This window comes from Triturus cristatus, chromosome 3_1 (assembly GCF_964204655.1).
Source record: "Triturus cristatus chromosome 3_1, aTriCri1.1, whole genome shotgun sequence".
NCBI lineage: Eukaryota > Metazoa > Chordata > Amphibia > Caudata > Salamandridae > Triturus > Triturus cristatus.
Genome location: NC_140583.1, coordinates 451800641 through 451827891, shown reverse-complemented (window position 1 = coordinate 451827891; position 27251 = coordinate 451800641). Strand labels below are relative to the sequence as shown.

At 40.5% G+C, this 27251-nt stretch overlaps 1 protein-coding gene across 1 annotated transcript in view; it reads left to right on the top strand.

The window, feature by feature from the left end:
- Positions 1-27251, top strand: part of SLC27A2 (solute carrier family 27 member 2) — a 426278-nt gene that overhangs the window by 313895 nt on the left and 85132 nt on the right. The window contains exon 7 of the mRNA XM_085644259.1: positions 14167-14365. Within this exon, the coding sequence (XP_085500385.1) occupies positions 14167-14365 (199 nt within the window). The remainder of the gene's footprint in view (positions 1-14166; positions 14366-27251) is intronic.

Sequence of the window (27251 nt, the reverse complement as noted above, 5' to 3'; positions counted from 1 at the left end):
GAAAATAAGGAAACAACAAGTCAAGGAAGGCCAACAAATGTCCAAGGTACTACAGAAGTCAATGAGCTAGGAAACCGAGAGCCTACTATAACAAACGAGAAAATTGAGAGGCAAAAGTCTCAGTCTCACATACTTCATAATAGCAAAAGGGTAGGACCCCCACAGGAAAATCTCAGATCCCATGTCCAAGTCGAAGACGGAGCAAGCATAAAAGAAGGCATGCAATTGAAATCTTCATGGGTAAGCAGACGAGGGAGTGAACAAGGATACTCTGGGCAGGAAACAACAAGTAAAAACAAGAAGGAGGCTAATCAGGTAAATTCGGCATTATTAGAAATCCCAGCTCATTACACTAGAAAGAGCAGCATGGCCCAATACGGAAATCTCAGAGTTCAAATACGAAAAAAGCTAATTATAGCTGAAGATAAGCACGAAGAGTCTACCTCGGTAATACAGCAAGAGCAAGAACTAATGAAGCTACAAATAGTGTTAATACCAGAATACGAATCGAAAGGGCAGCTTGATATACTAAACTGAGGTAACATTTTAAGATTGACAGCAGAAATCCCAGCTTTAAAACATTTGAACTTACTTGCCGTAGAGTTTATTTAAAAAGAAAATAACGCAAACATCGGCCAAACATTGACCACATGGCAGTCAGAAGAAGAAGTTCTGCTCATTATGAATTTTAATACGCAATTCAAAGCTTGGGGCTTTAAGCTGTCAAGACCGATTACACCACGCTACCCCAGCCCTTTGACTGTAAAATCTAACCACAATGTGAGTCACGGATCAGGACAAAGAAAAAACAACCAGCAGGTGTTCTCAGTTCTGCAGTGTGCAAAAGGTAGCAGCCTACTAACCTCACAGAGGAGTGGGGTGCAGAAAGATCAGAAAGCAGCTCTAGAACTAGATCAAGACAGATGGAGCTGGCTGCCAGGAGCACTAAGAGTAGATAAGGCTTACTGACCCACGGAAATGTTCTCCAACAAACTTGACAAGGGAAACACATCTGCTTGAATGGAACATTGCCGGGGCAAAAAATGGCTGGAAAAAGGCTGCCACCCTCAAAACTGGGAAACATGTGACATAATAGCACTTCAGGAGACATGGGCATTGGACGTTTTACCCCTGGCTGGGTACATAAACTATACTTCACCTGCAGTAAAAACTAAGAAACATGGTCGGCCGAAAGGGGGTCTGGCTGTCTGTTTCCACAGCATTAAACATCAAATCAGAACAGATAGTCTATCCGGGACCAAATGTACAATTGATTAAACTTACCTCATGCGTTGTCGGCAGATCAAAAACTGTCTTGCTGATCAGTATGTATGCACATCCGAAAGTAAGGGAAAAAAAAGCCCGCAACGCCCAGTTAATTGCAACATTACAGACATAAGGAGCACATATCCCCTATGGGACATAATACTGACAGGAGACTTTAACTCCAATCTAATGTACACCGCGAATGAAGACAAGAAGGTAGTAGCTGATAACATATAATGGAACGTCCCACTTCAATACCAGCTAAAGAGGATACCCCCGGACCATGTAGGCCAATGCCTGGTAAAAGCTTTAGAGTTTCTGGGATTGTGAGTAATAAACAGCAGAACTACAGACGACTTTCCGCCCAAACATACATTCCATGGAGGAAAGACGTGATCTAGACTGGACTATATAGCCATTTCATTATCATTGATGCAATTACTCTCCCATTTCTCGATAGAGTATACAACTAGGAGTGACCATTTTTATCAGCATATATATTTCAGCTTAAAATTACCCAAACATCAGGCCAATCCCACAATAGAGGGAAGCATCTATGCAATTGATCTTAAATGTCTAATATGGTCATATGAAACTATAGAAGCACTTCAAATTAAATTAATGAGGCTGATAACGGAATGTGAAATAGAGGCCCTAAATAAAATCCAAGCATGGGTACACTTTACAACAGAATTTAAAACATAAATGCCCAGGAAACAACATCAGGCTACAAAAAATAGACATATACAAAATTTGACAGGAGAAGTGGGCACCCTGAAACGTGAACTTAAAAAAGCCATCAGGAGGCTCAAAATAACATACCTCGACCAAGCAGCTTGGGACAACGTAAGTCAGTTGAGGAAAGCGTATAAAAAAAGTTATGGGAAGAAAAGAGAAATATCAATGATAGATTCTGGGCTGAATTACTCTGTAGTGAAAAGAAAACGAACTCAGAATACATTCTGGGAAATGATAAATAAATTACACAGGCCGGGGAATACGCTAACCTCAAACATACAAGAACACGAGTGGGCTAAATTTCTAACAACAAAGTTCACATAAATCACAATTCTTGATAATCCATCATCGAACCACCAGGATGGTCAATACCACCAAGAACTAAGGGAGGCAAAAGATATATCGGAAAATATCATACAAGGAGGTGGTGATACTAACAAACCAGGAGAGGACAGCACAAGCAATCCATCAGTAAAGACAGATTTAGGTGCTTACCCAACTGAGGAAATCACTAAACTTCACACCAAATATGGCACCAGTTCCCTCAAAGTAAAGATAGGTCGGTCCCCTTTTTCGGCTGATGGAATAATACGTATAATACAGAAAGGCAGAGGAGACGGTGCTCCAGTTCCTAATGGCATTCCTCAAGCCATCTTTAAGAACGACCCATCCTTCTGGAGCGAGCATCTATTCATGTTATTTAAAGAAATAGAGCAACTAAATTGCATTCCACCGAATTGGCAAGGATCGATAATGACCCCGATCTTTAAAGGAGGAGATAGAACAAGTCCATCAATCTACAAGTTATTCGCCCTATTAGGTGTGGAAGAAATATATCATGCCTCACTCATTATGGAAGATCTGAAGGACTGGTCAAATAAGCTTAATCTGATTCCAGTTAACCAAACATGTTTCAGGCAAGGCATAGGGACGATCACGAACATCTTACCTCTCTCACTAATAGCAAACAAATGCAAGCGGTGGAAACAACAACTTCACCTCTGTTTTATAGACTTAAAGGCAGCATTTGACAGCGTAGACAGTCACCTCCTATGGAAAAAACTGCGAGCCTGGAAAATTCCAGAGAGACTGTTTCTTGGAGTATTGCAATTCTATTCTCAAACATGGTTAAGAATTAAGTTAGGTGACGGTTCTAGACTATCCAGCAAGGTGCCTACAACAAAAGGCCTAAAACAAGGTTGCATATTGGCGCCGCACCTTTTCAATTTGTTTATGTCAAAGGCTTGATCACATTAATTCCCCTCCTCTGCAAATAGGTCAATTGTTGCTAACATATCTCTCATACGCCGACGACGTGGTGTTAATGAGTTTAACTAAGACCGGCCTTCGAAGAGCTCTCAATGAAACATCAGAATATATTTCATCTAACAAATTAGAAATAAACACATCAAAAACCAAAACAATGTTGATCGGTAATCGTTGAAGAAGCAAGCAGAACATCTGGCTTGAGGGCAAAAAGTTATAAATATCTGGGGTTCTATATAGATAACAGACAAAACTATCTAGAGCAAAAAATCTATATGTCACAGAGAACCAGTGCACTAACATTTGCCTTTAGTATACTGGCAAAAAAATTTAAGGGGGCGTCATACAAACCTCTGCTCGCGGTGAGGCGGCAAAAATGCTTTCAACGCTAACGTGTGCCAGTACCATTCTAGACGGCAAAGATTTTGACCTTTTAAACAAACTGTTAGTCTCAACAGAGAAAAATGTCTTCCAGATACATCAGTTGGCTTCACCGGCCTAGGTTCGACTTTAATTTGGACTTTTAAACGAAAAATTAGGGAGAATGTACACTACAATAAAGCTTTGGTACAGATTGACAGAGAACATGGTAAACTCACCAATTAACAAAGCCCTTTGGACAGAAGTGGATGAGGATAAAAAAAATCACCATATAACCAATATCTTTATAAATCCCTGCTAACAACCTGCACGGCCGAGCTATGGAATAATAACTTGTCATATCAGTCCTTCGAACAAGTAATAAACAAATCAGCAAAATTCAATTCACTGCTGTTCGATAAAAACATCTTCAGCTCAAGGTCGCATACCTGGATGGTGATTAAAAACTACAAGACCCTTGCACCGGCACCTTACTTGAGCATTACGTTCTCAATCTATTTAAAGAGACAATTGATGGCTGTACACTTTGGGAAACTAACGTAAATTGTGGACCAGCCAACCTGGGTGCACAGAGGGCCTATGTCATGTCGACTTTGCGATAGCAATAAAGAGGACTTTATTCATATAATCTCTACATGCCCCAAACTTCACAATTCATGAGTCACTTTATTTAGAAACGCTTTAAACGCCAGAGGTATCAGGACCTGTAGAGCTGCAATAATTTCAGGGCGGGATCCATCGCATCCACAATTGAATTGCACATTGATTAAATTCCTTAATTCCTTTGAACAGACCCTGAAAACTGACTCTAAAATATCTAGCTAGAAGGTGGCAATCTTGTCTCCTCATAAGTTAAGCAAGTGACTTACATTTTTAACAACAGATCAAGTCTGCTGAAATGGTTGGGATTCCGCCGATGTAAATTGATTAGGATCCGGGGTAACAATTAGAGAATGTTTAATCAACAGTGTTTAGTATTTTATCAGCAACAAACTGATGTTATATTTTAAAAATTGGTAAATGTTATTGATTGTTTTATATGTTCTTTTATATTGTCAAGGTTTTAACTAACTAAACAATAAACTTACTTTGACTTTGACTATTCAATTGTTTGTTTTTGAATACTGAAAAAAAAGTAATCATAAAAAAAAGTGTAAGTTTACCTTTGTGAAGCGGGCCCTTACTGTTTATTGATATAAATGAAGCACTGTTTATATTCATTTTAGGTTTCAATTGCTTCACTTGAACTGAAGTAGGATCACACAGGAGTTGTGATCACTCTCATGTCCCTGCTGAATTTAAACGTTTTTACACAAATAAAACTTGGAATAGTGAATAAAAGTGTAAATGAGTGTACTATTTCCCATTGAATATTGAAATGTGTTGTAAGCAAGTTTATTAGTTGTGAATTTTCCGTTTAATGATTAGTAACTGAATTCATTTAGTAAGTTATATATATAATTAATTATTGCTTGGTGTGTTATTTTGATGGTTTTAGCTACGGATGTAACTGGAGGTTGAATGTGAAAAAATGTCAGGTGAATCTCCAGACTGAACATTTCTATTTGAAGGAAATAAGTATTGGTTGACGTTACCTGTTTGTATGATTGTAATTGAGCATAGAAGTCAAGAATCTTATCTGAGTGATCTAGGGTTGATAGATATTTGGATTTGTCTTTTAGTAATGTAGTATGGAAATATATGTTCAATATTACAGTTTTTTTCTTATAGCAGCCTTCAAGAAGAGCTATCACAAAGCAACTTGATTTAAGTCGAATCACTGAAGATTTGATTGCTAGATTATTGCTGTTAGTGTTATAAATCTTACACTCAAATGGCCATGCTGAATTTTTTTGTGGCCGTAATTTCATATGTGGTTATGGTAAATAAATTGAAAAATGAATTTTTCTAGGATTCTTGAAAACTGATCACTTGATAATTGTTTATTAATGCGGGTAAATTTCCTTTGGATGTCCGGAGAAGGCTGGTCATACCTGTGATGTTCCATGAGCAGATCGATAAAACTGGGTCTTGAATTGTGATAAAATTGTTCTATATGTTCAGAATGCTGCGTGAATTTGAGGTTTATCGTAAGTTTAGAGTTAATTGGAGTTACAACTCTCTGGTTTAAAAAGACTTGTTAGTTGAGCTTTGAAAATTAACATAATCATGAGTAAGCTCTGGTCCATACATGTTATGGATTCTTTTTGACGTTTGTTGCCTAGCTTCAATATTTACTTGTTTGGTTTTAAGGATATGGTGATATTTTGATTTTTTAACTAGAAAATCTATGATGCACAATTGTCCAAATTCAGTTCTCCATACCCATATTTTTCAAACTGTTGATCTAGTTTCCCACTGTGTTTGGTTGATGTCCCTCTTGTACCTCTGATTAAAGATAAACCAAGTGCTCATTAAGCAGGTCAAGTTTATATTCTGTAGTTCTGAAAAACAGTTCATTATTTTGAGTCTATTATTGTGATTTAAGACATATTTTGGCCTTCAAATTTGTATGTTAGGCATAGGTCTAGCGCTTTGATTTCATAGTTGTCAAACTAGTATCTCTTTTAGGGCTTCATTTCTATTAATGTTATTCAGAGAATCAGTGGTTACTGGACCAGTGTTCTGTAAAGTAGTGATTCTTGATTGTGACTGTAACTGTAATGTTCCTTTTGTAATCCTTATTTGCCCAGCAGAAGGTGACGTACTGAGGTCAGTGTGGCCTATTGTACTCTTTCAATAATGTGCTGGCAGGGTGCTGACAAAGTCTGCTGGATGGACATTTGTTGACTGATTGGACAAGTGAGCTAATTAACCAAAAAGGTGAAAGTTTCAGCAGTGTTTTTTAACAAACTTCAAGTGTCCGTCCAATGGGTATATGGTATGGCAGTTGATCTGGTCTTGACACTGTTGGCTGTATATTAGATTGAAGCCCTTTTCCCACTATTTTGCACAGGTACAGGTAGAATGTGTGGAAGGATTTGTCAAAACCTCATTCAGTTCCATTGCTGTAGTGATATTCGTTAGTTCTACCTAGGCTAATGATGTTGATCCGGATGATTCAGTAAGTCTTGGTGGATTAAAAATTGAATAGTTTAAATTGGTGCATCAGTCTAATTCCACGATTTGTTTATTTTCGAGTTGACATTATTAGTTACTACTTTTTAATTCTGTTTCTTCAGTGATTGTTTATTTATTCAAACTTGTAATCCATCTGTACTGTCTCCAGTGCCTGAGATAAATTGAGGTTCAATAAAAATCAGCCTGCTCGACTAACACTGTAATTTCTTAAGGTGGTTGATTCAGTGGGTCAGGAAGATTGATCAGTAGTGCGTTTGTCATAGTAGTAATTTGCGGTTAGATCTTTTTGCTACCTGAGAGTCCTCCATCGTATCACTATCAAGAACATTGGTGAACATTTGGGAAAGCTGGTGCGGTGTTAAATTTGAATATTTTCTAGCATGTTGGTTTGAGTATGTGTTATTTGCTTTTAGGTGTTGATATTTCATGGGATAAATATAGTGAGATCATAAGCATTGCATATGGTGTGCAAATTATGGTTTCCATGGCTGTGGTATTTAGAGATTTTAGTCCCAACCACAACATGCACATTTCAGTGGTTTTTCGATTTTAATTTGTAGCTATAACTGTCCTTTAACTATATATATATTTTTAATTAATTTCTATGGATTTTTGTTAGTATCATATGTTAATATATTATCAGAAAAGCTAACCACAACGTCATGTTGGCCTTTGGGTTTTTCAGTGAATTGTTATGATCACTAAGTCCATGCAACATTTTTGTATGCCCAACCCACTGTGAGCAGCCAACCCTTGCGGTACAGGGCTTTTAGCCATTTTCAGTGGGGGTTGGCCAAAGAGATTTGACAGGTCAGGCCATGCACTCAACCCTCTGGTGGTCAGATCCCACTGTTCATGGCCTTTGGCCATACATAGTGAGGATGGACCATAGTGGCTGGCTTTAATCCTCCACAAGAGAACAACCCCCTATGCACTAGGCCAAATCAGAAGAGACTCAAAAATGGCTGCCACTCCTGAGATGACCACAATTTTTTATGCTTATTTCTCTAGCATATTTTGTATTTTCCAGGTATCTGGTTGGCTGTGACCACTGCATTGAGTCATTCACCTTTGGGGTTAGACCCCCTGACTGCTGAATTTGTTTTGTAACTTTACAAATCACACAAGTAGGAGCCAACCCATGAGTTTGAAGATCCCAGAAAAATATATATTTAGTCCTAATTCAGCCAATCATATTTTGTAAAATAATTCAGAATGTGATTAAAACGGCAGAGGAATACATTAAGTATTAACCCTTTAAAGCCCAATCAGGATTTGTTATTTTAAACGCTTACATCACAAAAACTATTCAACAGATTTACATCAAATAAAAACAGTATGCAATCTTATTTAAGTTCATCTTTCATGTCAGTTTTGGCATAAATGTGCTCAGAGTTTGGGCTATATAGCCCGTTAGGAAACTTTCCTATGGGAGCTAAAATGGGAAATCACTTATCATTTCACCATTAACTTTCTTCCCCATAAGCAGATCTTCACAACTGAGTAAGTAGATTATCAATGTTTCATGCAAATCTCCCCACTGGGTTAAAAAAATGATTGGAAATTAAAAAAGGGCCTTTAAATTGAAAACGTGGTCTGAAAAATAACTACACAATGGATACCACCACTGTTTAATATAGAGAACATACCTAACAGGTAGCTGTGTATCATGGTGCACTACTTCCATCCAGGCTTTCGGTGACGTCATGGTTTGTAACTGCCACTTGAACCCTCAGATGGTATTACACACATGGTATCTATTATATATCTGTGATATTAAAAACCACACTTTAACATTGCCAGGATGACTAAAATGATCCAGCATGTAGGACAGAATTATGTGCATCAAGAAAAATACATTATAGCATGTTTTCTGGCAGAATTATTTCCTTCCATTTGAGCTAAAAACAACATTTTTGGTGAAATCTGAAAATTCTGTGGAGACCTGCTACTCATAGCCAAAGATGGTTGTCCATAAGTCCTTGCCCAGACCTCTGCAGACCCCCTAACCCACATGTTATTTTTATTTGTTTTGCGATACCATGGTGATCACGCAGCTCTGGCTCTCAAACTTCACCCCCATAATATGCCCATTCCCCACAGAGGCGGACAACCCTCCTGCTGCACAGCAAGGGTTGGCCGCAGGTTCTGGCCAGCCCTGTGCCCATCCCCCTGAGAGCAGCCACCACCCTCACCCCCCTGCACACTGTAGGTAGTGCAGAGCAGGGGGTTGGCCACATGGCTTGTGGCCAACCCTCTCTGCATGTGTCAAACCCACTCACGAGGGCCTTTGGCCAGGCCCTGTGTCCTAAGGGTGGCAAAATCTCTTCAGAACTTCGGTGGGCATCAAGGAGTTAATCACCAGAAAATGTTGGTGATATCTGGACTGTTGATGCTCAGATATGCCCTAATTTTTAATTTGAAAGGGGATTTGGGAAGCCTGATTGGCTGACCACAACATGAACAATATGTTGTGGCAGCAATTACTGGGCTGTGGAACATGGTTCCTACTTCCAGAAAATACACAGCATCACTCCTAAGAGGCATGCGGGTGGGCTCTACAGGCCCCAAATCCATTTTCTCTGATGATGATCTTGTCAAAGAATTTATGGCAGGTGCTCCAGAAGCTAAAATGCTAGCACATTTTCTATATATTCACACCATCGTCCTCCGCCATGTGAGAGCAAAGTATAATATTCTGAGTAAAGCATGACCTTCGAACACCAGCATCAGGTTATTAGTTGATTCCACAGTGTTCTACTGCAGTTTCACCAAATTGTTCTAATGAAAAAATAGAGTGCTTACATTCTATGTTTATGACAGAAGTGTGGCACACCTAAAGCCAAGCTGTAAAACTCAAAGCATTTCTGTAGAATTGGGCCTTTCTGAAAGGTTGTCCCCAAACATTTTGCCTTCCCATCTCCTGTTTTTGCTGTATACCTTATCACTGCAAATCAGTGATAACGTGCTTGTGTCTTCTCCTTAAAACATTGTAGAATTAGCTTATACCCAACCACCACATTTAATTTACTTGTAAGTCCTTAGTGAAGTATTACTACATGTACCTAGGGCCTGTGAATTAGATGCTACCAGTGGGCCTGCAGGAGTAATTGTGCCACCCTCATAGTAGCTCTTTAAACCTGTCTCAAGCCTTCCATTGCAACCTGTGTGCTGTTTAAACTGCCATCTCCACCTGGCAAATTAAACCTTTTACCAGCCCCAAACCTTCCTTTATAATATATATGTCACTCCTAGGGTAGGCCCGCGACAGCCCAGATGGAAGGATGAATGCATTAAAAAAGTTGGAGATAAATGTTTAGGTTTTACATGTCCTGGTAGTGAAAAAGTCTTATGTTTGTTTTTTAAAACTGCCAGGCCAACTTTTCCCACAGAATAACTTTGGAGTTACCTTCTCACATATAATAAGCTGTAGCTTCCAAATGGGAACAGGTCACCAATTCATGTTTGGTGTCTTTCCTCTCAGATGGTAAAGTCCAGTATTAAATTACAATTTTGAAAGTGCCACTTTTAGGGAGTTTTATCTAGCTGCCGCATTTGGTGCTGTTTTCTACTTGAGCAGACTCAGACCAATCACTGACTACATTGGTCTTTAGTATTTATTTATCCATAATTTTATACTTTTTTAGACCATTTAGTTTTTATCTTTTGTGCCAGAAACAGGGAAACACTGTTTCTTTTTACAATAAACATACAGTCAAACCATAAATAAATGCAAAAAACATAACAGACAATATAAATACAAAATGAATTGGTTAAAAATAGACTACAATATTGAACCAGCCATGTATTCCTTAAATTCAGCAACAATAATCATGATTTGTTTTTCAATTAATAAATCCCTCTGAAATTTGCTGCCCACTGGGCACAAATAATCAGGCTCTCAAGGTTTAGGAATTTTCAAACCATTTCCTTAGAGCGGATCATAATCTCATGCATATGTTTCCCAAATGGTAAGTGATGCCGACGTGATTCAAGCCCCAATATTATTCTTGGAGTTCTCCTCAGGGCTATGACAGGGTATTATCTGCTGAGTATTTCGTCTTTGTGCCTTTGTGATTGCTTGGAGTACACAATGGTTTAGGTGCTACGCTCATATATTCCTTCCCAATATTATACGTGTCTTTTCGACCATCCTGTTTTCCACTCGTTTGGAGACAACATTATTTAAAGGACGCCTTGTACAGTTCAATGGATGCAAGCTTTTAATCAAGATCGGGTCACTGTAAGCACAATTCTGTTTTTGTTTTTACAGCGGTTCTGCATTCCGCGTTGTTTGCGCATTATCTCCAACTGATTCTGCTAAACAATCTATTATCCTTATCAGCCACATGTATCAATATTTGCACTTTTATTCACTATATATCACTATCACTGAGCCGTCACCCTTTAGGAGCACCTTGTTTCTAAGACAAATATAAATATAGCATCGAACTGCTGAAATTCCTTGAGTATATTTAACAATGGTATATGTGTAAATATACGAACTGAACGCAGAACTGAAACTCATTCATAATTGTATGTCCAGCCCAGGCCAAAGTAGGTTCAGTCTGCTAATCCCTTCCAACAATCACAATACAATTCTGGTCACAAAAAGGCGAATGAGGAGGTTTTCTTAGGTGATGTCTGCCTCTGTAAAGCCTTTCGGCTTGCACAGGACCGGGGGTCTTTCAAAACGATCTCAGCAAAGGAATGGGTGCCGGTAAACAGCCCCCCTCATTGCTCCCTCCCCCTATATGTCAAACAGCCTCCTTGTCCTTGCTCACTAGCAATCCCTCTGGGATTATGCAGCCATGTTATGTTTTGAGCTTCCTCAGCTCCCCCCCTGTTCTGCTTGGGTTTTCGGATCAGATAGAACCCACTCATCAGGGCCTCACTAACCCAGCCAGAACGTTACCCCCTCCCTAGAACCTATTTACAATCCTACAACCACATATATCTATCACCTAAGGACAGGGGATTCCTACTATGTATACCAAGATCTCACAATCGGCGGCCTCGCGATCCCATACGGATCCAGACCTTTCTGCCCATACGACAGTATCACAAGTGGCGGCCTCGCGGTCCCATACGAACCCAGACCTCTCTGCCCATACGACAGTATCACAAGTGGCGGCCTCGCGGTCCCATACGAACCCAGACCTCTCTGCCCATACGACAGTATCAGCACAATCGGCGGCCTCGCGATCCCCTACGAATCCAGACCTCTCTGCCCATACGACAGTATCACAAGTGGCGGCCTCGCGGTCCCATACGAACCCAGACCTCTCTGCCCATACGACAGTATCAGCACAATCGGCGGCCTCGCGATCCCCTACGAATCCAGACCTCTCTGCCCATACGACAGTATCACAAGTGGCGGCCTCGCGGTCCCATACGAACCCAGACCTCTCTACCCAGACGGCAGTCTCAGATCACAAGTGGCGGCCTCGCGGTCCCATACGAACCCAGACCTCTCTACCCAGACGGCAGTCTCAGCACAATCGGCGGCCTCGCGATCCCCTACGAATCCAGACCTCTCTGCCCATACGACAGTATCACAAGTGGCGGCCTCGCGGTCCCATACGAACCCAGACCTCTCTACCCAGACGGCAGTCTCAGATCACAAGTGGCGGCAGTCTCAGATCACAAGTGGCGGCCTCGCGGTCCCATACGAACCCAGACCTCTCTACCCAGACGGCAGTCTCAGCACAAGTGGCGGCCTCGCGGTCCCATACGAACCCAGACCTCTCTGCCCATACGACAGTATCACAAGTGGCGGCCTCGTGGTCCCATACGAACCCAGACCTCTCTACCCAGACGGCAGTCTCAGATACAGTTCATCCTATGGTCACCATAACATACAAAAAGGGAATCAGTCTCACTATTCATCAGATCACACAAGGATTGCCAGTTCGAGTATAGCCTGTTCTCAGGTTCGAGGGACTCCTCTTTCCCTTATTCAGTTACCACTTACCTGATCAGGGTTAACATCTGTTCATGTAGCCGCAGCTGACTAGAAGAATAGGCTACCCTCTTATACAAGAACACGCAGCACATGTTGGTTCACTACGAACTGGATACTTTATTACTCATTACATACACAATCACATAACATTACGATATAACACATAACCTGCAAAGAAAAGTGAAAGATTAAGTTGTACACTCTAATAAGAAAGGGTCGACATCACCTTAGTAGTATGTAGCCTGCACTCAGTGGTCATCTAGGTTCCCTTCTCGTCTGTATCTCGGCTCGCCTGGAATCACCCTTCTTCGAGTCACTGGGACCTCTTCCTTATCGGCTACTCTCTCCTCTCTGGCTATTCTGCTAGGAGAGCATCTGTCTCTCGGTTCTTCTCCGCCTCCAAGATGGCGTCTGTCTTCCCTGGAATAAGTAGTAGCTTTACTGCTAGCGGCTAGATGCCGCCTACGGACTGAACATGTAACTGCCTCAGACTTTCACTAATATAGAGGTGCATTTCCTCATGGAAAATTCCGGCCCGTAACCTGCCGCCCACCAAATTCTTGTACCTCCCCGTACCAAGGACACGTTCCCAGCCGGCCGGCCTGATGTAGTGTCTTCGGCATGAAGAAAAATACAATCCTTCGATAAGGGCCGGCCTGAACCGGTTCTCTCCAAGCGAATAACACCTCATAACTAAAATATAACTCTTGGCCTAGAAGCATCCCAAGCAGCCGAAGCAGAAAGAAAGATGGAGTCTCTCCCGTTTGAGGCCTACCAGGCCTGAATTCAGCACAGCTCCATGAAATACCCTCACTACAGGACAGGTTATCCCTAATACTAACGAATCTATCCCCTAGGCTATGTGTGCAAGCCCTGATCTATGGGGAAGAGCACAGAATCATTTCAAAGTGCCTAGTAAATAGGCTCCATTCACTACTCTAACCCTTAGGCTTGAATGGTAAGAGACTGAAGTCACATTCAATCACTTGTTAACACAAGAAGGCCAGGAAAATCGAGCAGAACACCCCCACACTCCCAGCATTGACCAAGGGCAAGAGATCAAACCTTGGCTAACAGCCTCCCCACTGCTTTGTCAACAGAAGGGCTGCTATTGCTCGGGAGCATGGAAGTGAAGCTGATACTGCAGAAGGCTAACAAACAGGGGCAGGAAGAAGGAGAGGACAGGAGCAGGTGAATTATGCTTTTAACTGGCTAGTGGCAGGGCAAGAGCCAGCATTAAAAGATGAGTCTTCATCCCGCTTTAAAAACAAAGAAGTCCTTTTCTACCCTGGGACAAAGAAGCAAAGATTTAATGAAGCCACTTATATTATTTTAGTGTTGAAGCATGATTTAGAAGAAACACCTTTCATTTTTCATTATCTGTTGAACTGGCTGCACAGCTGGGCAGCTTTTAATAATCCTTTTTCATTGAACTACTGCTGTTTATATAAATATTAATTTTTTCATAGGTGAGCCAGGACTGTTGGTTGCCAAAATATCTGCCATATCTCCATTCACTGGCTACGCCGGCGACCAGGCTCAGACAGAAAAGAAAAGACTCCGAGATGTCTTCAGAAAAGGAGACCTGTATTTCAACAGTGGGGATCTTCTGGTGATTGACCACGACAACTTTGCCTACTTCCATGACCGAGTTGGAGACACTTTCCGGTTAGTAGAAAAAGGTTTCAGCGTCTTTATGCTGCTCTCTGCTCTAGTGTGTCTCTGTTATGGGTGCAAGTGTGAGCATTTCCTTGTGTGTCAGTACCAGTTTGGTAAATATGAGTGCTTGCGTAGCAGTGTATCTGTTTGCTGCTATCTTACACAAATACAGCCTGCTTTTTGAGTTGGTAAGGGAGTTATTGAATGCATTTCAGTTATTTGGAAGATGTACACGAATAAAGGTTTCACTGAAGGGTTCACATACTATTTGCTTAAAATCCTAGCCTTAGCAACAAATTTTTTTATAAAAGAATAGCTTGCTAGAAATGGATGTTTATTATCCGGTATTCCATACACCAGAGTTGAATGAAAAACATAGCAAAGTTGAATGAATAATCCATAAAATAAAAATGACTCAATAACAAACATCTGCCGTACCAAGAAGGGAATTCATGAAGCTGTTTTTGAACCACTCTTCGTATAACAACTTGGGTTGACCTTACATCCAGTCTGATTAAAAAAAAATGTACTGTGAAGAATGTATGCACTTAGGAATGAAATACCTTGAATCGAAATATCCCAGAGTTTTCCTAAAATGCTTATGCCTATGTAACAGAGCTCTGAATGTGTTTTAAAGAATGCTTGGAGGTTGGGAAGATTCATTCACTTGTAAAGAATACCACCTACAATGAACTGAACCACGACAGAGTAAAGATAGAAATAACATGTACAAAGCAATAACTTCCCAAGGAACTAGTAAAACTTAAATCTGCTGTTTATTTTTTCACCCTGGCTGAAAGAAGTAAACTGTGAGTTGGAAGTAGGGACAGCTACCTTTGGCATGCAAGGGCAATTCGTGCAATGCTATTGGCCTACCCATCAATGCACATGCCGACAGTTTGTTGGTGTTCACAGTCGGATGCAGCATTATTTTAATTAGCTGAAAACAACGCAAAGCATGACACGCTTCTTCCATTATATCGAGTCACTTTCAAAACATCTTGGTGCACATTATTGTATTGTCAAAATGGCTTCGCACATAACATGCCCCTATTACATCTCCGCTGGAGGGCAGGCAGAGAAAACCCAAAAAAATATTCCATCGCTGAAAATGATCAAATATGAACTTGAAATCAAGACAGTGTGTATTGTTTGTTTACAAGAAGAGTAACCAGGGAACCGCTTCCCGCACCACCCCTGCTCGACCCACACTGGCTAGACAGACTGCTTGTGCCGCCTCAAATTAACCTAGTTAGGTGATCGGCTGTAGAAGCAGGCGGGTCAATACAAAATAAAAACAAGTGTTGGCAAAGCCAATAGGTTTTGCCTGTGCGAGACTTATTGGCATTGTCAATGTTTTTTAGACATGTTGTGCAGGCTGCTGTGCAACTTGGCTTAAAGTAAATTAAAACAAAGCGCTATGGTGTGGCCAGTGTTGACCGCGTCATAGCGCCTTTTTGCTCACTTTATGCTATGTTTCAAAACTGCCTACTATCCTGTGCACCATTCACCCCAACTGTCTTTCCTTCTCTGCTCACAAAAAGAACATGATCCATAACCATTTGAAGTTTCCTGTTGAAAGAATGTTGATCGAAGTAGAAACCAACAGTATTCTAACTGAGGGCCATATTTTTCATGCTTTTTTCCGATTGCAAATTGCCCGATTTGGCCATTTGGGAATGAAAAATGCATTTTGGTATGTATGAATTCCAATTTGCGATTCGGTACCATGTTACCGAAACACAATTTGGAATAGCCAATACATACCAATTCAGTATTAGTAAGGGGCGTGTTCAAGGTGTCCCTTCCTAATACCGAAGTGTAGCGGTATGTAGGAATGTTTACTGACCGAAATGTGGTTGCAAAACATTCGCTTTTTACTACCTAGTTCAAGTAGGTGGTAACTCCTTCATAAATGGGAAGGGGTCTCAAAAGGACTCCTTCCCCTTTCTTAATGGTAGCGAAAACATTTTTTCAGAGCAGGCAGTAGTCCCACAGTCCACTCTCTACTCTTAAAAAATGAAAAGAATATTTTTACTTTTTTTAAACGCGTTCCATTTTTCTTTAAGTAAAACGGGCTGTATTTTTTTTTAAAAAAGACAGCTTTATTTAAATGCAATCACAGATATGGTGATCTGCTGTCCCCAGCAGACTACCATCCCTGTAATTTTTGCATTTCCTAATACATCACAAAATGCGACCTACCTCATGAATTTTCATAAAGTAGGTTGATTTGCGACCCATTAAGAAATGCTAAATGAAGCTCATGGAGTTTCATACGTACAAATAGCAATTAACTAATTGCGATTCGTTGAGAACGTCTATGTCTAATATTGATACATATGGCCCTAAATACTTCTGTTCAGTTGTCAACTTCTTAAAAAAAATTTAAGAAGTAAAGTAACGGGGCGTGGTCTGCCCGCGATGCAAGGTGGCCGCCTAATCCTGGAGCTCCGCGCTGTGGGGAGCCCCGGACGGTGGTGAAGAGCCTCTCAAACTCCCGAATGGCAGCCTTATTTAAAAGGAAACGTTGTGTGAAGTCAGAGGCCTCACAACGCAACGTTTATTGAAGCTGAGGGACGCTTCTTCCTTCAGATATGCCTATTTCCGGCCACAGCGCTTCCTTCGTTGAGCCGACACAGCTGACTGGATTTGCTCCTTCCTGCTCAACACGGGCGGCTCTCCGCTGACAGGAACGCTTCAGACAGATAAGTGGGAAGCAGTGTATGCGGCTATAACCTACTGAAAAAAGAGGATGCCTGGGCATATTCAGCATGCTTTAGTTGAATACTTAAGGAGCCTGAGGCAATTTTATACCCCTGAATGCTGCCTCATGTGTATTTAACGAGGTGAGAGCAGCCAACTTGACATTGTGGTTGTTTAACGCTCCTCTCCTTAAAGTGGAGTTGCCTGGAGCTGCGCTGCATTTGGAGGCTACCTACTTGCATGCAGCAGAGGACTAGTGGCAACATTGTTACTCTTTAATGCTCCTTTCCTTTTCATTAAGCTCCCCTGCTATATTGTTAAAACAGAGCTGACTAGAACTGAACTGCCTTTGTATTTTATTAACTACTATTGTCGATTTTGAAACAGCGCCCCAAGGGATTTTACATTTCTAGTTACTACCCTGCGTACTTGGTGAAATTAAAACAAATAATTTAATGTAGCATTTTTATTTTACAACAATCCTTTTTCTGTGTACTCTCGTTTTTGTTGTTGTACTTAATTATCGGAGTCTGCTGACTAAAATATTGAAGCATATCAACTGGAGCTCTAGGTACTTGAACTAACTGTTGCTGTCTGAAGTCAGCTTGAGGCGTGCTGTACATTCTGTTGTCCGATGATCATAACATATCAAATTACCTCATTCTTTGTCAGGAGGTAGCAAATTAATATAATATTGCTGAGGTTAATTTGCCGGTCTCAACCTTTACCTTTTTTTCTGTCGTATTACAATCCTAACCTTTCCTTGTACTATACTACCCTGTGCTTTTAGACCAGAATTACCTACACCTCCGTTCCTTTGACGCTGCTCTGAGGTGATTTAGGTGTGTCACTATAAAATAACTGGAACGGTTGGGACAGCTTTATTTTCAGACGAAAGGCCTTACTTAAGATATCACCTATCTATCAAGCAAATACCTACCTGCTAAAGACATTTACACAGCATCGACCTGGAATGCCTTCTGGAAAAGCGGCCAGTAAATCTGCAAAACAACCCTGTTATTCTGAAATTCTAAGTCAGAATCTGTCTGCCTCAGAAACTTATAATACTACCTCTTCAGCTCAAAAGACATCTAACCTTATGATGGCATCTGCAACAGATTCTACCATGGAACGGATACTCCAAGAGATCACTGCTGTAGGACGATACCTGGAGGAAATGGAGACGTCTATCTTTGTTCTTACTACTGAGACTAAATCCATATGTGCTGATATTGCTGGCTTCCAAAATTGGCTTGATGGTCTCACTGATCGTGTGGCTACTGTTGAGAATTGTCTTAACAATATACCAGATCGAGACCAAAAACTTCTCTTCCTCAGATGCAAAGTGATAGATTTAGACGATAGAAATCATCGAGACAATGTGCGCCACTTTGGATTCCCGGAAGGAATAGAAGGATCAGACACTAAATCCTTTATCAAGGTGGTTCTTCCGAAGATTACAGGTCTTACTTTTGACCCGCCATTAGAAATGCAGAGAACTCACCGCATTGTTCCTCCTAAGACAGGGAAGAATGTACAACCACATGCACTTATTTTCTCTTTTTTGTGACACAAACAAGCTCGACAGTTACTCACTGCGGCCCGTACACATGGTCCATATATATTTTGAGAGTCATGAGATCCGAGTCGCTGCAGATTTTTCAAGAGAAACAAATGACTGTTGCAAAGCTTTTCTCTCTTTTCAACCTCACTTGCGCCAGCTAGACATCTAATATGGCCTATTTTAACCAACATGACTAAGAATTACTAAGAATGGCATATCCAAAGACTTTTTCAATCCAGATGATCTACGACGCTTCCTAGACAGCATTACTCCTCAAGCTATGGAATATACTGAATCTCTACCTGAGTCCCAGCCTTCATTTTCTTCACTGACCTCCAAGAAGATTCCTAATGTCGTCAAATGTAATCCAAGCCGTTCCCCAAATAGGGGAAGAGATCCAGATAAACATATATGTTGTTTTGGTGATTGAGCTCAAGTCCTTCAAGCAGTAGCTGCTATTGCGCAGGAAAGAGATGGAGACAAATCACGTTCACCCCTTAAGTGCCCTCCATCACCTGAAGACGATGTTCCTTGAACTTTGATCTACTACTTAATTATTGACTCTTGAAGCACAGACGGAGGATACTTATTCTGTTGCCTAATGAAGATGAGTCCTGATGAGTTTCTGCATATCCATATGCTCAGTTGCACATTACTTGTTGTATATTATCCATACTATATTCTAACTCATTCTCGATCCCCCCTCCCCTTCGCTCTTTCAATCTCTCTATACATTATGGTTTATTTATGCTCATGCTTATGGTGTGATGAAACCTTTTATTTGGTTGTACTATCTATATTGCTATAAAAGTTTGAAATGATATAAATTAAGAATTAGACTATATATATGAATGTTTGCCTTATGGTTATGCATTATACTCTTTATACTATTTTTCTTACTTCTCTTCTATACTTTCTACCCTTCCCCTTTTCTCTAATAAGTATTTTTGATAATATTGACTTTTCATAATGTCTAATTACCATATTATCTAGGTTTGATGCTATTTAATTAGATTAATATTTAGCTATCGTTAATGTTATATAACTACTGTTTATTTTGTCCTTATGTAGGCTATATATCAAATTTCAAATATTTTAGACTTTCTTCTTTGTTCTTTGAGATCCCCCCCTCCGGCGCATAATACAAGTTTAGATATAATGTTCCTCTTCTTTTCTTTTTCTCTCTCTTTTTTCTATTTAGGTAAACTGTTAAAAAAATGTGTTTTTTTAATCGAGTAGTTTGATACATTAGTATTAAGATTTATTTGTTATCATAATATTTAACTGTGTCACTATTTAATTATTATAATAATTAATTACCATGATATTTCATAATGGTTATATTTAGTACTTATTTCTTCTCTTATCCTTCATTTTTACTATATTTTATACTAATATACCTGAATACTTATTCTTTTCCATGCTTCTCAAGTTTATTAATTTCTACTAATAATTTGTCATACCTATGCCCTCCTTCCACAATTCTCGCAGTGGGGGTTCCCCCGGCCCGAATAGCCCGAAAGCTAGGATCCACAGAGAACAGTTCTATTCTCTTATACTGCATCTTCCCCATGTAGTATACCTACCCTTATTTATCTTTCTCTTTCTTTTCTTTCCTTCTTGGCCCTTTAGTATCTTATTTCATCTACTTTCTACTTACTCTTCTATACATTAACAAATAATTCATACTCACTATCCTTCCTTTTCCGGAACCTTTTCTTTCTTTATCTTTCTTTCACCCTTTATTACTATACATCTAATTCAACATTTCGTCTACTAACATGGCTGCAAACATTTCCTCTGCTTCTCATCCACTGCGTATTATCTCGTGGAATGTTCGCGGCCTTACGCACTTTATTAAGCAAAAGAAAGTACTTTCTTATTTACAAGGGAAAAAAACTGATATTGCTCTTCTGCAAGAAACCCATTTGGATGCTCTAGAATCTTCCAAGTTACGATGCGGTTGAGTGGGAAAAGTTATCCATGGTGCAATAACGACACAACTTTCTCCTAACGAAAGTCACCCACGGAAGTGTGGTGTAGCTATTCTACTACACAAATCTTTACCTGTTACTATTATTAAAACCTGGGTAGACACGGATGGCAGATATATTTAGGCAAAGCTGAAAATAGGAAATAAGATTCTCTGTGTGGGCTCAGTATATGCTCCAACAGGGGCAAAACGTCCTTTCTTTCTCAGTTTGAACCGTTTCTTGGTTGAAATTGGTGCATCTAGCTATATCATTGGTGGTGATTAGAATATTTACTGAGATGCTATAATTGATAGAACAGGCCCCATGGATAGATGTAATGAGGGAGACAGAGCTCTACTGAGAGACATAACGTCAGATCACGGTCTAGTAGACCACTGGTGCTTTTGTCACCCTTCTGATCAGGAATACACCTTTCTCTCCTTTACCCCTGGTACACAATCCATGATAAACTATTTTCTTCTCATTTCACATTCAATAGTTGCAAACACCACTGAATCCGGTATCTTGGAAGCTGCAATATCAGATCATACCCCTATCATTATTACTTTAGAAATAGGTTTAACTTCCCCAAGGCGTAAACCATGGCGTATGAATATTCAAAGATACCGTCCACCCAAAGGCAATACTCTATTGCGTTCACATATCTCTGATTATTTAGCTGTCAATAAATCTTCTGTTACTTCCTGCAGAATTGTCTGGGCAGCCGTAAAACAACTATTCATGGTCAATTAATGTGAGACGTTGCTTAGGCAAATAAATCTGGGTCCTTATGTTGTGCTGAATTGGAGACTCAAACTACTTCCCTTGCACGTCAATACACATCTCATCCCACAATACCCAACCGCCGAAAACTTGAACTTGCTAAATTGGCACTTAATAATTTATACACTTCCAAAGCTGAATATGCTCTTCAACGCCTAAAGTGTAGGCATTATGAACAAGGAGAAAAAGCAGGTCGATTGCCTGCAGCACAACTGAATCAACGTGAGGCAGATATGGCCATTCCTGCATTACGTTCAGAAAAGGGTGACATTCTTAGCAGACCACGAGAAATTGTAGACACTTTTGCAACCTTTTATAAAAAACTCTATACCCCGAAACTTTGGTAACGGAGGACCAATTAGTTTCATATCTTGCTGATATTAACCTCCCTTGCCTCACGGATGAAGGTAGAACCCTCCTTGGTGGTGATATTAGCAAAAAAGAAATTTCTGTAGCCATCACCAAACTGCCTTATCTTAAATCTCCAGGTGAAGAAGGCTTTCCTGCAGAGTTTTATAAATGGACTGGGAGAGAAAGGTTGATACCTTATTTTCTGCCTTCCATGAAGTGGTTCAAACACATTCATTGGCCCTATCTCTAACAAAACGTTGATCGCAGTTATCCCCAAACCTTGCAAAGATCTGCTTGCTTGCAGCAGCTATCGACCCATTTCACTAATTTATAGTGACATCAAAGTTTTAGCAAGTATCTTAGCAGCACGCCTTCATAAAGTTATCCCTTCCCTCATATATCACTCACAGGTTGGTTTTGTCCCAGGTCACTCATCTAGGAATCACCTCCAAACTTTAGCTCACACGTTATGGTCTGCAAATAAGTGGACGGAAGATACTGTAGCCCTTTCACTGGATGCAGAAAAAGCATTTGACCGTATTGACTGGAAATATCTTTTTGCGACTATGAATTGCTTTGGCATAGGTGATCAGTTTATTTCTAAAGCTTGTCTCTTATATAATACTCCAACAGCTCAAGTCACTTGTGGTGGGTTTCTTTCTGATCCTTTTCCAATCCAGAGGGGCACCCGCCAAGGTTGCCTTCTTTTCCCCCACTTATTTTTACTAGTAATAGATCCTCTCGCCTCTCTTATACGGCAATTACCACACATTCAAGGTAAATCCATAGCAGGAGGTATCTCAAAACTATACTTATATGCCGATGACATTCTTCTCACGTTAACAGATCTTCCTCACTCTCTACCAGCTTTACTTGAAATCATCTATGGCTTTGCAATCCACTCTGGTTACAAAGTGAACTGGGATAAAAGTGAGTCTCTTCAATTTCTCCTGGTACCACAAAAGCGTCAATTGATGGGTACCCCTTTTGCTGGAAATCATCCCAATTAATATATTTGTTCTGGTCAATAGAGGTTTAACAAGTATTGTCTCAGATAACCTCTCATCCCTTATAACACAAATGGAAACTGATTTTGCCAAAGGGTCTCTCTTGGGTTTTTTCATGTGGGGAAGGGTACAGGCCGTTGGGATGGTCACCTTACCTCGCTTTAATTACATACTTGGAATGCTTCTGATTCTCGTTCCCTTATCTACACTCCGTAAGGTAGATGCCTGAATCCGATCTTTTGTCTGGGGATCCATACGCCCTCCTTTAGCTGCTACTATATTAGGCTCACCGCTCCTATGGTGGTCTGGGATTACCATCTTTAGAACATTATTCTTTAGCCTTGCACCACTCACACTTAGTTTATTTACTTCCGGTATAACTGTTCCTCCACAATGGGTAGCAACGGAACATTCCCTAATTAATCGAAGCGATGGCCTTGATTTTCTTTATGGAACCCGAAACTCACCTTCTTCCCCCCCCCCCCCCACCACATCCAGTAATGCAAGCTACATATCAAACATGGCAACTAGCACACCGCCTCCTCCTCCGAGTCGCCCATCACTTGCACTATAAAGCTACACTTTGGGGCAATGAAAGTATCCGAATAATTGGTCAAGCGCTCCAATGGTTTAGTTGGGAATCAAGAGGCATCAGTACACTTGACCAAGTTATATTCGAATGGAGAGCTAAAATCCCTTAAATCACTTAATGGGGAGTTTGGTCTTCCACTCGATGAAGCTGCACGCCACTCGCAGTTACAGCACTGTTTGAGAAGATGTATAGGTTCTCCTCCCTGGACTCGGAATTCCTCACCAATATTAAATTATCTTCTTATTTGGGGCTGAAAAAAAGGTCTGTTTTTCAGCTTTATACAATGTCCTAATTCATCACCTATATTCGCAACCACTTCTTAAAGCTCTCCAAGAGAAATGGCCTACACATTACTATTGAAGAAGATGCCTGGTCGGACATGTCAGAAGATCTTGACAAAGGTACCCGAGAACCTCGTTTGAAATTCTGCCTTTTCAAAACTTTGCACGATTGGTACTGGACAACTCTGAAATTGAAAAGAGCAAGATTGTTGCCACACTCTAAATGTTAGAGATGTTCTGGGGTCAATTGTGACCTTCTCCATATATTGTTTGAATGTTCTTCCTTGCAGTGTTTTTGGACATATATGGGGGATACCCTGCAGGGTCTAATCCCTTCCCTTACTATTCCTCTTACTCCTTCCATCATCTATTGCATGATTTTAGAACTCTTTCCACCATCACATGTCCGCAACATCGTCTTCTGCATACTACACTTTCTATGGCAAAAATCTGTATTCTAAGACATTGTCAATCGTCTAGACCTACCTCACCGGAAGAATGGGTGGTAGCAATGATTCAAACGGCATCTCATGAACCTATTATTTATAGATTACAGGACCAAGAGGAAATTTTCCAGCAAGTGTGGGCTCCTTTTCTCCGTGACCCCTGAATTATTTTCTTTCTCCTCCTTTATATGTCTCTTTATTATTCTCTTCATGTTCCTACTCTATCCGGGGAAAGACTTTACACTAATCTTCTCCATCTCTTTTAACGTCCAATCCATATTAACTGTAATTCTCTCTATTATATCCATAACTATACTCATATTTTCTTTCTATTTCCTTTATAATTTCTTGTATAATAACATTTATGAACTCCTAAGTATATCATATATTACGTCCTTCTCTGTTTTTACTCATTCATTTCAAAATGTTCTCTTTTCAAATTTCCTTACCCTTTAAAAGGGTCTGATTACCCTTTTATTAATGATCTGTATGTATTTATAATGCTTTATGAATCTTTCTATGTATCCTTGTTTTCTTTTCTGTATCTTGAAATGTTTCTTAATAAAAAATTATGAAACAAGAAAAAGATGTAAAGTAACGCCTGTGATTCCTTTCAAATGTGTGCTTAGACACCAGGACTTTTACAGTTCCATCAAAGCACTTGGGCATCCCGTTTGTGGCAGAACAATGTTTTGACTCCGTGTCCCACCATGAGGGGACCTGTGACCCCTTGTAATTAGACGCTGTTATGTAGGATGCTCTTTCTTCCATCAAGTTTAGTGTTTCTGGTGTGGTGAGGAGCACACCAAGGCCATCTGATCCCTCTCAAATTCAGCGTTAGTCGGCAGATTGACTTGAGTATGATTTAATCGTATTGAGGGTCACTTTCAGCAGGTAAACCCGTGTGCATGGTGCCAGTGGCCTTTAATTTGATCTTGTCCACTGGGAGTCAGTGCAGTGTTTTGGGCACTCTGATGTTTGCCACCTGAAATCTAGAGGGATGCCTAATCTTGTTGATACTTTATTTGGGCAGGCTCATATAGTTTCACTTGTAGTAAGTATAGGTCAAAGTGTAATGGAACATCTACGTACCACATTCCTAAACTATTTTTTCATGAGTGCAACTTCATTCTTTTACCTTTTGGGGGAAAATGTTTTCCTGACCAGCAGCATGTCCCTGCAGATGCAGCTTGAAAATTCCCTGAATGGCCTAGCTTGTGCTTAGCTGGAGAAAGATGCGCCAGGACTGAGGATCGTAGCTTTTTAGACTGCTAACATTGTATGGGGGGAGGGATTGTAGGGGGTTCTTATCCTAGGGCCCCAAGCTCCTTGGTGCTCTCATTCTACCGGGTAATAGGGCTTGATAACAAGCCTTGTTGATCCAAAGAATTGTAAATATTTGGCTATTAACATTTTAATGCGCATATCTGTGCTTGAAAAGTGGACTCTCACATGTCTCACATCTCTTCACCACTCGCTTTCACTTTTGACCTCCTCCTAAAATGCGGTCTTTCCATTTGAAAAACTGTGTCTGTTTCTTCAAATCTAAAACCAAAGTAAACTACAGAAGCCACCCATGCCACGTTTACCACCTATTCACAAAGCAGGCCGGTTTGGCCTCTGGTCAACATTATTGATACAATAAACCACGAAAACCAACCTTAATATCTATACCACGCAGGCCTGAATGTAAATGAATGTGCTCGAAAGCCCATGTTTTATTACAATCCGTCACGGGCGGAACTGACAGGAAATAAATTCAAGGAGTGGGGTGTTTGCAAACTCTTTTTAATTTAATTTTTTTTATATAGTGCAAAAGTATCAGAGCGCTTTACATGAGTACCAGTTGCGTTACAAAAAGACACATTAATTCTGTTAGGCACAGGCAGATTAAGTGATTTGCCCAGAATCACAGAACGTTGATCGTCCCTGCTGAGACTCGAACCCAGTTCCCCAGCTTTGAGGTGGTTAGGCCAGATCCTCTTCCCCTTTTTACTGCACAGTCCCATTGGGAAAGACAATACACAACCGAAACAGGCAAACAACTGGAGGGAGGGGTTGGTAGGACAAACCAAGCAAGAACGGAAGGGTGTGGGCTGGTTGGTATGGGGCAATCACCAGTAGATGGGTGGGCGCAACACTCAACAGAAAGTGAAACCGGGAGGTGCCTATGTTGAACTAACCAGTGATAGGCAAGGAAATGAGATGGATATTGGAGGCAGCAAATGGTAAGTAATGGGTGGGCTGTAAGTCCCTTTAAGATTTTTTTTATTTACAAGAGATTTCACAAGCATAGCACAAGCGCTGTGCAGGTGAAACCAAATAATCACTTCACTAATGAACTAGGAGGAACCTGCCGACTGCTGCCCCTGGTCACTACTTTTGATTGTCTGAGAAGTACACATGCCTCTGCCCAAACGACAACATCCATTGATGGACTGTGAGAAAGTTTGAATCAAAGCCCTGACACAAAATGCATCATCTTTCTTTGATGAGCTAGTTTCATGCACCTACTGCCCTCCAAGGGAACTGAATTCTCTAGCAGCTGGATCCTATCCTATGTCCTGTGCTATGATACACCCTCCACTGTTATAGTTTCACTTTACTAATGGGAATTTGTTGGGGATATCTAGAGGGGGAATTGCCCAGAGCCTTACTCCTAGCTTTGTTGTGTCACGGTTAGCAATATGGGGACGGGGAAAGGGAGTTTACAGATATTGTTCTTCTACTAGGTTTAGACATAGGACACATTAGTACACGATTCACATCTCATATACTTCCCTATTCCCCATACAGAAATATGAAAAATGGTTGTTAAACCTTAGTCATCCTACAACCTTCAGATTCCTTACATGGAATGTTAACGGACTACTGAACAAGGTAATAAGTGGGGGCCATCTTTATAATTCCTGAATATTATGGGATCAGAGGAGTGGCAATGCTGATTAGGCATCAGCACCCGCTTCAGGTGACCATACGTGGCAAGTTCGATTGGACCGAAATCTAATGCTAATGGGTTTCCTAATTGGCAGGTCCATCACATTGCTTGTAGTATATGCACCACCATCCCTTTCAAAGACATTCCTTAAACAAATAAGTTCTGATTTGTTGGAAGCCCCAACAAGTCTGACAATGCTGAAGGGGGGGTTTTAATTGATTTATGAAAGTAGACTTAGAGCGGTTTGGGTCCCC